Genomic DNA, 12,693 nt, shown 5'->3' on the forward strand with positions numbered 1-12,693 from the left:
CCAAATATGGTCTACAAAGGAGATCTTTCTTGGGGGATCCAAGGTAGAGGCTGTTATTCAGTACCAGGAAATGAAAAGAGCAAAATAGGTAATGCCAATGGCAAGTGTGCAAACATAGGTGAGTCTCAGTAATGACTTTGAAATAGTCCCACACCTGGTGAGTTTTCTTAAAATTAAATACATATGGCGGGGGGAGGATTTTGCTCGTGAGATGCGGTTTCAGAGGAGGGATCTCTGTGGCTGGTCCTCATACTGTGGCTGTTGACCCATCTTCTATCCTGAAAAATCCACATCTGTTTCCCTATGTGTATGGTTAAGAACCGGTGAAGGAATCAAGCATCAGAGGGTGAGGGGAGGTTGGTTTAACCTTTTGACCGTGAAACACCTGAATGAATGTAAGGAGGTTGCCTCTTCAATGGGAAGTAGGAAAGGACAACTTGGAGAGATCCTAAACTTACAGGCTTGTGAAAACGTCTCCTGGCCTACCCTCTTTCTGCCAGCCAAATTGGCACGTGGTCTTGTCGGAAGCATGGGCGGCTGGCAGCAAAAAGTGTCATTGGCCTGAAGAATCCTAGGACAGTGCTCTGTGATATAACACCTTTCAATCGAAACTTGTCTTTGCCCATGTCTGGTCTCTTCAGCAATGGACCTGTGGGCTTATATCAATTTGCAAAGCTGTTCTAGAACTGTCGAGAAGGACCCAAAGACGGATGGTTTTGAAACAGGGCAGTGGGGAGAGTGTAACACACAGATGGGGGAAGGACGTAATACTGCATGGAATGGGATTGGCACTTAATTTCAAAAACAACAGTGATCAACAGCTTTTTAGCTCAGCTGACAGCAGACAAACACAACACACACTGGACTACAGCATTTGTTCACTGGGGCACAGAAGGGTTTTCTCAGCCGGCTCCTCTTTCTCCAGAACATCCCTCACGTCCTCCTGCCTGCGTCCCGGGCTACTGGATGAACGGCATCCTCTCCTTGTTCTCACCGTCACCCTCGTGGTCCTCCTCCTCTTCTCCCGCCTCGCTGGTCTCTGTGCTGTCATTGGCCATCTGTAATTCAACGGAGGACTTTTTAGAGGGTTCTTCAGTCTGTCTCCTGCCTTCTTCGAGCATCTGATGAAGGCCCTTGGGAAAGATTTCTCTGAGGGCTACGGTCACCTGATTCCTCAGGAAGGCAGTGTGGTACCAGGTGACTCGTGTTGGGCGCCCTAAGAGGCAGACTCTGAGAAAGCATTTGACTGCAAGTATTTGGAATTGGGGAGATGATTCCAGGGCTTGGGAGATGATCCCAGGAAGCACAGTGGGTCAGAGTGAGGAAAGGAGACAGAAAAGGCAAGGAAGCTGGCACGGGATATGTTAATACTTAGGTCCTGCCATGGGCAACTGGGCTCGGTCCTGCTGGGGACCACTGGGGGGCAGTGGGGGACACATGAGCAGGGGAGAAGCCAGGGAGTGCTGATTTTGTGCATAACCCAAGCCTCTGCCATGGCCAGAGGAGGCTGTCGGGCAGAGAGGGGCAGCGGCCAGCAGGAGGACAGCGCCGGCATGCAGGGGAATCATGAGTGCCGGGGGCATGGGTGGGCATTGACGCCGTCCACTGCACCCACCGGCCAGGGTTCAAATCCTGATGCTGTCACTTCCTACGAGCCAGAAGAACACTGTTAACAAATGTGGGTTTATCCACTTTGTTGTCTATATTCCCCCGTGGGAATGTCCTTTCTGTGAAGATGTGGACTCTTTCTGGTCCTGTCTATCCATCCATCCATCCATCCATCCATCTACCATCTATCTACCTACCCACCTACCTTCTTGTCTTCGCTAGTACCTGGCACACTTGTCACACCTCTCTGAACCTCCATTTCCTCCATCGTTAGGACGAGGATAAACCCACCTGCCTTATAAAGTTGTCATGGGAGCCAAGTGAAACAAAGGGAAATGATGTATTTGAAGCATCTGGCAAATTGCTGAGCACATGACAGGTGCTCAGAAACATCCTAGTCCTGTCCATTTACAGCCCCCTTTGTGAACGGTGCCTCAGATTTCTTTTCTTGTTCCTAGACCCTGAGCTAGGTAATTTCCCTTGAATCCCCTGAACCTCTGTCCTCCCCACTTATTCTTACAAACAGGAATCATCTCCTGAATCTCAGCAACCCCCGCCGCCCATACCACATGGCTGGTCTGGAGCTGGACTTCCCTCTCGGCCACAGCACATGCAGTGCCATCCCTCCACCCTCCTGCCTACTCAATGCCTGCTTTTCCTTTCGTGCTCAGCCCGCTTCCTCAAGGAAGCCTTCCCAGACTTCCCTAACGGGAACAGACCCCCTACTGCGAGCCCTTCTTTGTGGCCCGTATCCATAGCTGCAGTGTCCCATTTCTCTGTAGGGCTTGTTGACCGATGTCCACCTGCCCCACCTCTGGATCTGTGCAGTCTGATGGCAGTCTGTGTGTCGACCGCCACACTGCAGAGCCCCTCAAGGGACCCTTGCAAGAGTGTCTGGGATGTGAGTGTGACATGCTTTACTCCTGGTGGGGTCCCTGCGTGTAAGGGTATTGTCCTGGTAAGAGAAAACAAAAGCCATGGGACCATCAGGAGGCATTTTGGAGGCAGTTGGCATCATTCTGTTGGGTATCTGAATGTGAATTTATTAAATTTTACCAGGAATTCTTCCCACTTGTGCAGCCAAGAGTGAGCAGGTGTAATAGACACGGGTGTGGTCTTGTCCTCTCCTGACTGCCCTCAGATTGCTCTTGAAACGTTTTCACCAAAGCGCTTTCCTTTCTTTATTAGCGTTCATCCCATTTGTGACTAATCCCTCACTTGCACATTCGTTTCATTTCCTCTGGTCTCCCCGCGCCAGCCCCAGCCCAGCAGAGGGCTTCCTGTACTTCCCTCCATCCCACCTGTGCCTGCACCGGATAAACCTTCTGGTGTTGAACTGAACGGATCCCTCTGCTTTTGACTCACCAGTGGAGTCGGGGTCTTTTCTACATCCAGAATTAACTTGCCGATGTTCCCACGGTCGTGGATCCGCTGCATGGCCTCCTTCACCTGAGAGACAGGGAGAGAAAGCGCCAGTTAGATGAGATGTCGCTCAGGTGACAGGAGGGCCTAGATGAGATGTCGCTCAGGTGACAAGAGGGCCTGGAAAAGCCAAACCACCCGCTGTCCACCAGAGGGCGCTGCGGTTCAAGTTTAGCAGCTAAACTAGCAATGGTTTCCAAAAACGCGTGCAGATAAATTCTGGTTGTCACTCCCACTCTCTGCTCTTATGCAAGCGACTCGGTTTCCTGAGTCTGAAAAGTGAGAGCGATAGCTCCGGAAATAAAAAGATGAACATTTCTTTAAAACAAACAAACAAACAAAAGGCTGGGGGAGGAGGGTCCTATAGAACTCCAAGAGTTAACATGCTACCAAGGGGCCAGGAACATTAGCCAGAGTAAATTTTGACCAAATAAATTATTTTTCAAGGGTCATTTGTGCCCTGCTTACCTAAATGTTATATAACTCTGATTCGTAGTTTGGCTAAAATGACCCATCACCGAGGCTGAACTACATTCAGGAAAATTCCCATGGTTCCTGGTTATTGAGTGGAAATTTTGTTTCCACCTAAGCAGAGGTTTCCCCAGAACTAGTATTCTCCCCAGTGAAGAGGACCTTCTGTTTCTTTTCAAGTGATGGGAGCTTGTCAGACAAATATCAATACATAGGCGCCTCCTGGGACCCTCTGAAAAAAGCAGGTGTGTGATGTAATCTGATGTAGCCTTTGAGCATTTCATTGTGTTGTTGTATGGAAAATGAACTCTAGGGGGTGCTGTGAGGATAAAATAAAATAAGGAAAGGGCAACAGAATGCCAGGGTTTGGCGTGGGTAAGTCCTCCACATCTCTTAGTGAAATCTAAATGGAAATGCAACATCTCTTGATTTTAAGAAAAGCGATAGATCTAGTTGAAATATTTTTCCTTAAGTCTCAGATTTTTAAGTATTTTTGTTCATGCATTCATTCAGTGCACAAATATTCACTACATGTTGCTTATAGGCTAGATGCTATGGTTTATTTTAGGCATATCTTTTATTGATAGCATATGTTTTCATTTAGTTGTTTTTTTTTTTTTTTTATAAATATATTTATTTACTTATGGCTGCGTTGGGTCTTTGTTGCTGTGTGTGGGCTTTCTCTAGTTGTGGCGACCAGGGGCTACTCTTCATTGCGGTGCGCGGGCTTCTCACTGTGATGGCTTCTCTTGTTGCGGAGCATGGGCTCTAGGTGTGCGGGCTTCAGTAGTCGTGGCACACGGGCTTAGCTGCTCCGCGGCATGTGGGCTCTTCCCGGACCAGGGCTCGAACCCGTGTCCCCTGCATTGGCAGGCGGATTCTTAACCACTGCGCCGCCAGGGAAGTCCATTTAGTTTTTTTAAACTATATCTGAAAGTATTTTCTTTTAGTTGGCAAGTTCCTCCCATTCAATTATTGTTATGCAGATAGATTTAGTTGTGTCATCTTTTACAGAGTCAGATTGCTTTCTTTACATTTATTTTTTATTGAAGCACAGTCGAATTATAGACGCTATGGTGTAAAACCAGTTTCTTTTCAAGTACGCTAGGCTGTCTACCTTTGAGGAACTCAGTCTGGGGCTGATGGGGCAGTGTTTGCTGATATAAAAACCAAAGCCATTTTCCCATTTGAATAAAAACTTGATGGAGCCATTAAAATGTGCATATTCAAATTGCTTTTCTGGGACTTTACCCTAAAGACACAATTCAGATTATGGGGAAAAAACTTACCACACAAAAGGGACTCGATTGCTTTCAGTGGCAAAACATTGAAGCAACTTATAATATGTCACAGAATAAGGGAATGGTTAAGTAAACCATGGCTCTGACATGTATCTACTGAATGGAAATGTTTTGTAGCTGTTAAAGTGCTAATTATAAATAATGTACAGCAGGATTAAATGTCTTTATAATATTGTTAAATGAGAAAATCGAGGTGCACATTTTTACTTACATCCCCATAAAAACATGGGCATTCTAAAATAACTAGAAAGGGATTTGGATATATGATAAAACATTATGTAGGGGGAATGGGTACTTTTTAATTCTAATGTCCAAACATTGTCATCTGGCAACATATTATCAAACTGCTGTTTGATATAACTTAAATGTACCTTAATTTTTTTTTTAATTTTTAAAAATACGTATTTATTATTTATTTGGTTGCGCTGGGTCTTAGTTGCGGCAGGCGGGCTCCTTAGTTGCGGCACGTGGGCTCCTTAGTTGCGGCATGCGAACTCTTAGTTGCTGCAAGCATGTGGGATCTAGTTCCCCGACCAGGGAATGAACCCAGGCCCCCTGCATTGGGAACGTGGAGTCTTGACGACTGCACCACCAGGGAAGTCCCTAAATGTATCTTTAAACGCAGTCTTTGGATAAGTGAGCATTGGTTAGAATCAACCTCTTTTATATAGACTGACGGTGTCATGTGATTGTTGAATTTCCTCACCCTAATACATAATCCAGGAGATTTCTCCTGTTTGTGTGATGAATGTTGCTTTCCAAGTGCTTTTGTATTCAGTCTTAACAACAGCTACTATTTACTGAGAATCTTTAAATATCGTGACAGACAGCTTGTAAAACAGCTCCCAACCACCTCCTGGGACTCACAGCCCTGTGTAGTCCCCTCCCCTTAAATGTGACCTGGACCCAGCTACTTGCTTGTAACCAACCGAATACAGCAAAAGTGACACAATGTCACTTCCAAGACGAAAAGACAACCCTCAGAATGGGAGAAAATATTTGCAAACGAAGCAACTGACAAAGGATTAATCTCCAAAATATACAAGCAGCTCATGCAGCTCAATATCAAAAAAACAAACAACTCAATCCAAAAATGGGCAGAAGACCTAAACAGACATTTCTCCAAAGAAGATAAACAGATTGCCAACAAACACATGAAAGGATGCTCAACATCACTAATCATTAGAGAAATGCAAATCAAAACTACAGTGAGGGGACTGCCCTGGTGGCGCAGTGGTTAAGAATCCGCCTGCCAGTGCAGGGGACACAGGTTCGAGCCCTGGTCCGGGAAGATCCCACATGCCACGGAGCAACTAAGCCCGTGCGTGCACCACAACTACTGAGCCTGCGCTCTGGAGCCCGCGAGCCACAACTGTTGAGCCCACGTGTCACAACTACTGAAGCCCACGCACCAAGAGCCCATGCTTCACAACAAGAGAAGCCTCCGCAATGAGAAGCCCGCACACTGCAACGAAGAGCAGCCCCCGCTCGCCACAACTAGAGAAAGCCCGCGCACAGCAACGAAGACCCAACGCAGCCAAAAATAAAAATAAATAAATAATTAAAAAAAAAAACCCCAAACAAAACTAAACTACAATGAGGTATCACCTCACACCGGTCAGAATGGCCATCGTCAAAAAATCAGTTTCTTACCAGTTTAAAAAAAAAAAGACTGTGACTTCTGTCTTCCAGTCTCTCTCTTTCTCTGACTCTTCTTGCCTTCTTGCTCTTTTTTTTTTTTTTTTAAAGTCTGACGTGTTTTTATTTGTTTTATTTTTTTAATGTCTTTATTGGAGTATAATTGCTTTACAATGGTGTGTTAGTTTCTGCTTTATATCAAAGTGAATCAGCTATACATATACATATATCCCCATATCTCCTCCCTCTTGCGTCTCCCTCACACCCTCCCTATCCCACCCCTCTAGGTGGTCACAAAGCACCAAGCTGATCTCCCTGTGCTATGGTTGCCTTCTTCTTCTGATGACACAAATTGCCATGTTGTGTGCTGCCCTGTGGAGAAGCCCACATGGCAAGGAATGGAGGGAGAACTCCAGCCAACAGCCAGTGAGGAACTGACACCGTCAGTTCAAAAGCCTGTGAGGCCCTGGATCCTGCCAACAGCCAACAAGAGAGCTTGGAAGCAGATCCTTACCCAATTGAGCCTTGAAATGAGATCACAGCCTGGGCTGACACCTTGATTGCAGCCTTGGGAAAGACCCTGAGCCAAAGGACCCAGCTAAGCCCTACCCAGATTCCTCACCCACAGAAACTGAGATCATAAGTTGGTTTCAGCCAATAAGTCTTAGGGACAATTTGTCAGGCAGTGATAGATAATTAATACGTTGTTACCTTGAATGTATAATTCTTATCTTGCAAGATACATATTATACCCATTTTACAGATAAGTACCTTGGTTCTCAAAGACATAAGCAATTTGTCCAAAGACTACATGACTATTGGCGACAGAAATGTGCTTCAAACTCAGATTTGGCAGACTTCAAAAACCAATGCCTTTTCCCAGTTCTGCCCAGATTCATGCTGCTTCCTTTGATTCTCACATAATGGTTTCCCAGAATTCAGTTGTTTATTACCCTGGCAAGTCATTAAGCACCTGGAAACTCCTTGGAGATTAGGAACAGTTTTTAAACTGCTTCTCCAGTAAGGTAGAGCCCAGGGAAACAGAAAAGCTGTTTTCTTACCAGTTAAAGCTGACTATGGTGCTAGAAAAAAGTTCCCAGCTGGGCTGTCTGTAATCTGCATATTTTGGGGACATTTCTTTCTGAAAGGGACTGACTCCTTGAAGTTCCTTATATGGGGGTTGGAGAAAGGCTTAGGAGTCTGATCCGCCGCGGTCATGCTGTTTGAGTTTACATCCTCTTGGGCTGCTCTTGGGGATGTGAAGAGTCTTTTATGACAACTCTCAGAGGGAAAGAAACTACCATTTTTTGGTCAATTCTTTATGAAGCACAGCGTAAGGCATTTTACATATCTTGCTTCATTTTATCTGCACCTCAAGCCTCTTAGGTGAGTATAGGCATCAGAGTTTCAACAGAGGAGAAACCCAAGGATGAAAAATCGCAGGGATCTGTCGCAGGTCGCCTTCTGAATGGTGTGGGAACCGCGTAGGAATTGAGAGAGGGGAAGTTTGCCCTTTTCAGGACTCTGGAAAAGCCCAAGATGGGGCTCTGCTGCCTGAACCCCAAAACTTCCCTCCAATAACGTCATCAAAGGGTAAAGTCTGCAAAGAGAGATTTTGCTCCCAAGTTATCAGTTTATGAACTGAGGCGCCTGGGTAGGTGACAGGGTACAGAAGATGGTGGTGACAGCCTCCAGAAAGCTACTGGTCTCCCTTTTGGCTGCCAGGGAGATTTGTCTAAGGCACTCTTCTGCTTAGAACCTCTCCCCATTGCATTCAAGAGAAAAGTCTAGTGGACGTGGCATTGCCTAATACAGTCGCCACTAGCCGCATGTGGCACTGAGCAGTTGAACTGTGGCTGGTCCAAACTGTGGTGTGCTGGGAGTGTGAAATACACAGCACACTTCAAAGACAATCATAATGAAAAAGAATGCAGACTCTCTCCTTGACATTGATTAAATATCGAAACGATAGCATTTTTAATATCCTGGGTTAAAGAAAACATATAATTAAAATTAATTTCACCTGTTCCTACTTTTCTGCCTGTGGCTACTACAAAATTTAAAACTTCGCATGTGGCTCACGTTGTAATTCTGCCGGACATCCCTGGACTCCGTTTCTGGGATCTGATGTCTTTTGCCCTTTCTGGCTTTGCTGCTTCCTCTTCCCCTTGTCTACCCCCCTCACTCCCATCACTGGAGACACATCTGGACTTCTCAGCTTTGTGCCGATATATAAACCCAGTTCCTTCCCACAGTGCCCTGGTCCTGGAACGAACGCAGATTTGTCTGTTGATTTAGATGTGAACTCTTCTAGGAAGCTGCTCTCACCGCCCACCCCCGCCCCTCACAGTCTGGGCTAAGTGTCCTTTGGGCTCCCTCGGCACCTGGACCAGCTAGTAACGTCACCCTCACCCCCAGCTTAGAACTTGCCCATCAGCCTCTCCTGTACGTTGCTGTCCAATAGAGATAGGAAGTGAACCATGGATGAAACTAACATTTCTCTAATTAGTCACAGTAAGAAGTGTAAAAAGAAGCTTCTGAGATTCATTTTAAAAATCTGTTTTCTTTAACCAGATCTATCCCAAATATCATTTCAGTATATGCTCAATACAATAAAAAGTATGAATGAAATATTTTATATTCTTTTTTTGGTACTAAGGTTTTGGAATCCGTGATGTATTTTACACTTCGAGCGGGTCTCAATTTAGACCAGCCACACTTCAAGTGCTCAGGTCTACCGTATTGGAGAGTGCAGCCATAGATGGCAGGAAAATGGCACCAACCTCAGGGACCCCAGCGCAAAGGCGTGTTTGGCATATGACAGCCTCCGGAATGAATGAGTGAATGAACGAGGACGTTGATTTCAGGGGAGAGTGAGACTCACGTGGCTGAGCCATGCCCAGAGGTTTCTGCCAGGTCTGTCCCTGGTCCCAGTGCCCCTGGCCCAGGTAGCTGTATCTTGGTGGCCTGCTTGGTGCTGCCTGGATGGCCCGGTGGAGTCTGTTCGTCATCGGGGTCATGGTCCCCCACACCCAGTCTGAGACGCCGGTGCCAGCTGCGTGGCTGGCCAGGGGCTGGATTTCCCGGGACTAGGGATTCTGGCCACAGTCAGTCCCTCTCTTCCGGAGCTGGTTTCCCATCCAGGCAGCAGGAGGAAATTTGGGTCATGTCATTCAAACACTTCAGGAGGCCAAGCTCCTGAGCACAGAGGCCATCTCAGTGTTTTCTGGCACTTCTTGTCCCTGGGAGGCACCTTGATAAACCGTCCCAAGCGGGTGGGGGCAAGAGGCAGTGGGAACGTCCCTGATTCCTAGGCTCTGCTTTGGCTCACTAATGCCATTCCAGCAAGCCACTTCACCTCTTTGCCCCTCATCCTCTTACTATCTTAAATGATGATAACTCATCTATCCATCCATTCATTCTGTCTGTCCCTCATCCAACAGCGCCAAAGCCCTTTTCTAGGAGTTGTGTGCGGAGTAATGATTGAAACAGACGTGCTCTCTCTGCCCTGAGGGAATCACAGTTTCGCTTATTAAATAGGCTAATCATCATAAAGAGTTTCACAGTCTAAAAATGTGTTCCTGATTTGTTTATTTCGCCCCAATGGACCGCAGCCCATCAGAGTTGATCTTGTACCATTGGTTGGTGCTTCAACCAAGTCCAGTAGCATTTAAGTTGGTGTTCAAGCATGACCCCTGGGGAAAATGTGACTGGCTCAGACCATGTTCACAGAGGAACACTAGTTGTGGTCATTCTTATTTCTTTCTGCAGTGGATTTAGGAGAGGTGGTTTTCTGGAAGTCTGGGAAAATGATGGTGAGCAAACACCTACAAGATCCTCTGCGTTCATGAAACTTATGGTCTTACAGAGACACAGACTTAAACAATCAAAGTGACTCACATGAATGTAAGATTGCCATTGGATAATTCCAAGATGGTGTTATGAGAACGTGGATAGGGCAATTGACCTGGTTGGGAAGATCAAGAAAAACTCCTCTAAAGAAGTGATAATTGAGCTGGATTTTAAAGGATGAGTAGAACATAACTAGGAAAAGAAGGGAGAGAGGACCATTCGAAGCAGAGGGAGCTGAGTATGAAAGCAGAGACTGCAAAGAGGCTAGAGGGCATGAGGACAGAGAACAAAAGTGAACCTGGGACAAGATGCTGGGAAGGTTGCCTGGGGCCAATGGTACTACATTCCAAAGAGTCTGCAAGGGTGTGGTTGCCCACAGCGGATCCTACAAATCTACGCTATCCAGTCACCTTCTGAGTGGTCAATTCCTTCACGCTTGAGCAGTGAGGGTTAACATTGCTCCGTCTTTGTTTGGGGTTTCATTTAACGTTTCACGATATTCCATTTCCTTTTCAATGGTGTGAAAGGCGTAAATTCATTAGGGTACAAATGATAACCACTCAATAACCAAAGCATTTGGCTTGTGCTATGAATAGTAATAAGCCTAGCCATCTAAAAGAGGAAGAAAATTAAGATGGATTATTCCACGGATCACTGTGCCTATTAGATGATAAATTAAAAGCTTTGAAAAAGAAGAAATGAGTAATACTCTAATTAAGAAACACATCTACCAAACTCTTCTCTGGCAGATGACTCATATTAATGACGTCCATCTTTGGGAGGGATCGATGATTGCTTAAAATCCAAAGTGGGTATTGAAAAGTAACACGTTCATTGGAGGTAGACTTGAAATCTGGAATTTGTGTTCTGTCAGGTAGCTGCGAGAGTCTAGAGAGAGTGAGCCCCGAGATTTTGACCTACGTGGAAGGGTGACTGAAAAAATAAAATGCCAGAGACCATGGATTGATCCACTGGGAAGGCAGAGAGAAGATTCAAACACAACTTTTTGGATTAGTTGCAAGTGGGTCTTTGCAGTAATGCAGGGCGTGGAGAAGGGCGGGGCATTTAAGGAGGCGCTCACTCCCAGGGTCATTCGAGTGGTGGTTCAGCACCTGAGAGTGAGCGCCTCCTTAAATTTTGCACCCTAGTCATCTCTCTTGCCCCATCCCAGTTCTGGCGCCACAGAATGGCCAATGTGGATGATCCAAGAGGATTTTTTAAGGGGCCAGTGGTAGGAGTACCCGCTTAGAAGAGGTAAAGAATGCTCTTGAGAATGAGGAAGAGGGAAGGCAAAAAAGCAAGACGGTAGAATTGGGGTGAAGTTACTGGTCCTTTTTCCCTGGGAACTTGGACGGCCCTGACACTGAAGACCAAATATGTATCATGGTCATTAGGAGTTCAAATGAAATAAACATTGAGTTAAAAGCCGGAACTGTTGTGCAGAAATGTACAGTCCATAATCAAGCCAAACTATATATTCTTGTCCAGCTGTATTCCAAACTAAAGCAAAAGATGAAAAAAAATCTAGTGACTTGCCTCCAATGTTTGTTTGATCTTATTTAACAGTGTTCCCCAGTGTCGAACTTGGATGGTGGAGTAGAACTGAAGTGGACACTTGTGGATGCTTATTCCAACACGTAAGTGAGGTCTGGGGAGGAGGATAAAATATGCATGAGACGGTTCCTGTCCCCTGTGGAAAAATATCTGCTGTACAATCTGTAAGAGAGATGTTTGAAGTGTGATGGGCATAGAAGAGGAAGCAATTAGAGTTGGGAAAAGGATGAAAACCTGGGGGAAACTCTTGGCAGAAAGGAACTATTAGACTGAGGCTTGAAGGTCAGGGAGAAGTTTGTCACTCAGCCAAAGAGAAAGACATAGAAATAGTCTAAGGAAATATTACTCTATGCAGAGAATGAGTCATTGATGGCCACCAGAGCACTGAGGGTGACGCTGGTGATTATGCTTTGAAAATCCTCTTGAATTACTTAAGATCCTCAAGTCTGCTGGAAACGGGTTACATCCTAACGAGCTCCTGCCACTCCTGAAATCCCACATGACAATGGCAGGACTTACAAAATATAGTTTCACCTGGCTCTTGCTTCAAATCCTTTAGCAAAATCCTCCAACCAGTTAGAGAACCTCTTATTTCTGCTTGGAGGACTCTAGTTCCTTACTAATGATGTAACCCCTTTGCTTCCAGATAGTACTGGTTTTATTCATTCCCAGATGGATAACGATTCCATTCCACGGCACCTGAAAGTTTTCCCCTGGAACGGTCAAATGTGAGAGTTATGGAAAAGGGTTAGAACTGTAAGGAGGCCAAAGACCCTTCAAAATCTTGAAAGGTCTCATCTTTTCAAAGGGATGACAGCCAGACCTGCTAACATTTCGGAAAGTACAG

The 12,693-nt window shown here is 45.7% G+C and overlaps 1 protein-coding gene across 1 annotated transcript in view; it reads right to left on the reverse strand.

Moving 5' to 3' along the window:
- Window positions 1–959: 959 nt before the first annotated feature.
- VAT1L (vesicle amine transport 1 like) overlaps window positions 960–12,693 on the reverse strand; it is a 150,381-nt gene continuing 138,647 nt past the window's right edge. Inside the window, exons 8-9 of the mRNA XM_068529008.1 lie at window positions 2,974–3,057; window positions 960–1,058 (exon numbers count right to left, since the gene is read on the reverse strand). Of these exons, the coding sequence (XP_068385109.1) occupies window positions 960–1,058; window positions 2,974–3,057 (183 nt within the window). The remainder of the gene's footprint in view (window positions 1,059–2,973; window positions 3,058–12,693) is intronic.

Source organism: Eschrichtius robustus, chromosome 19 (genome assembly GCF_028021215.1).
Source record: "Eschrichtius robustus isolate mEscRob2 chromosome 19, mEscRob2.pri, whole genome shotgun sequence".
Lineage (NCBI taxonomy): Eukaryota > Metazoa > Chordata > Mammalia > Artiodactyla > Eschrichtiidae > Eschrichtius > Eschrichtius robustus.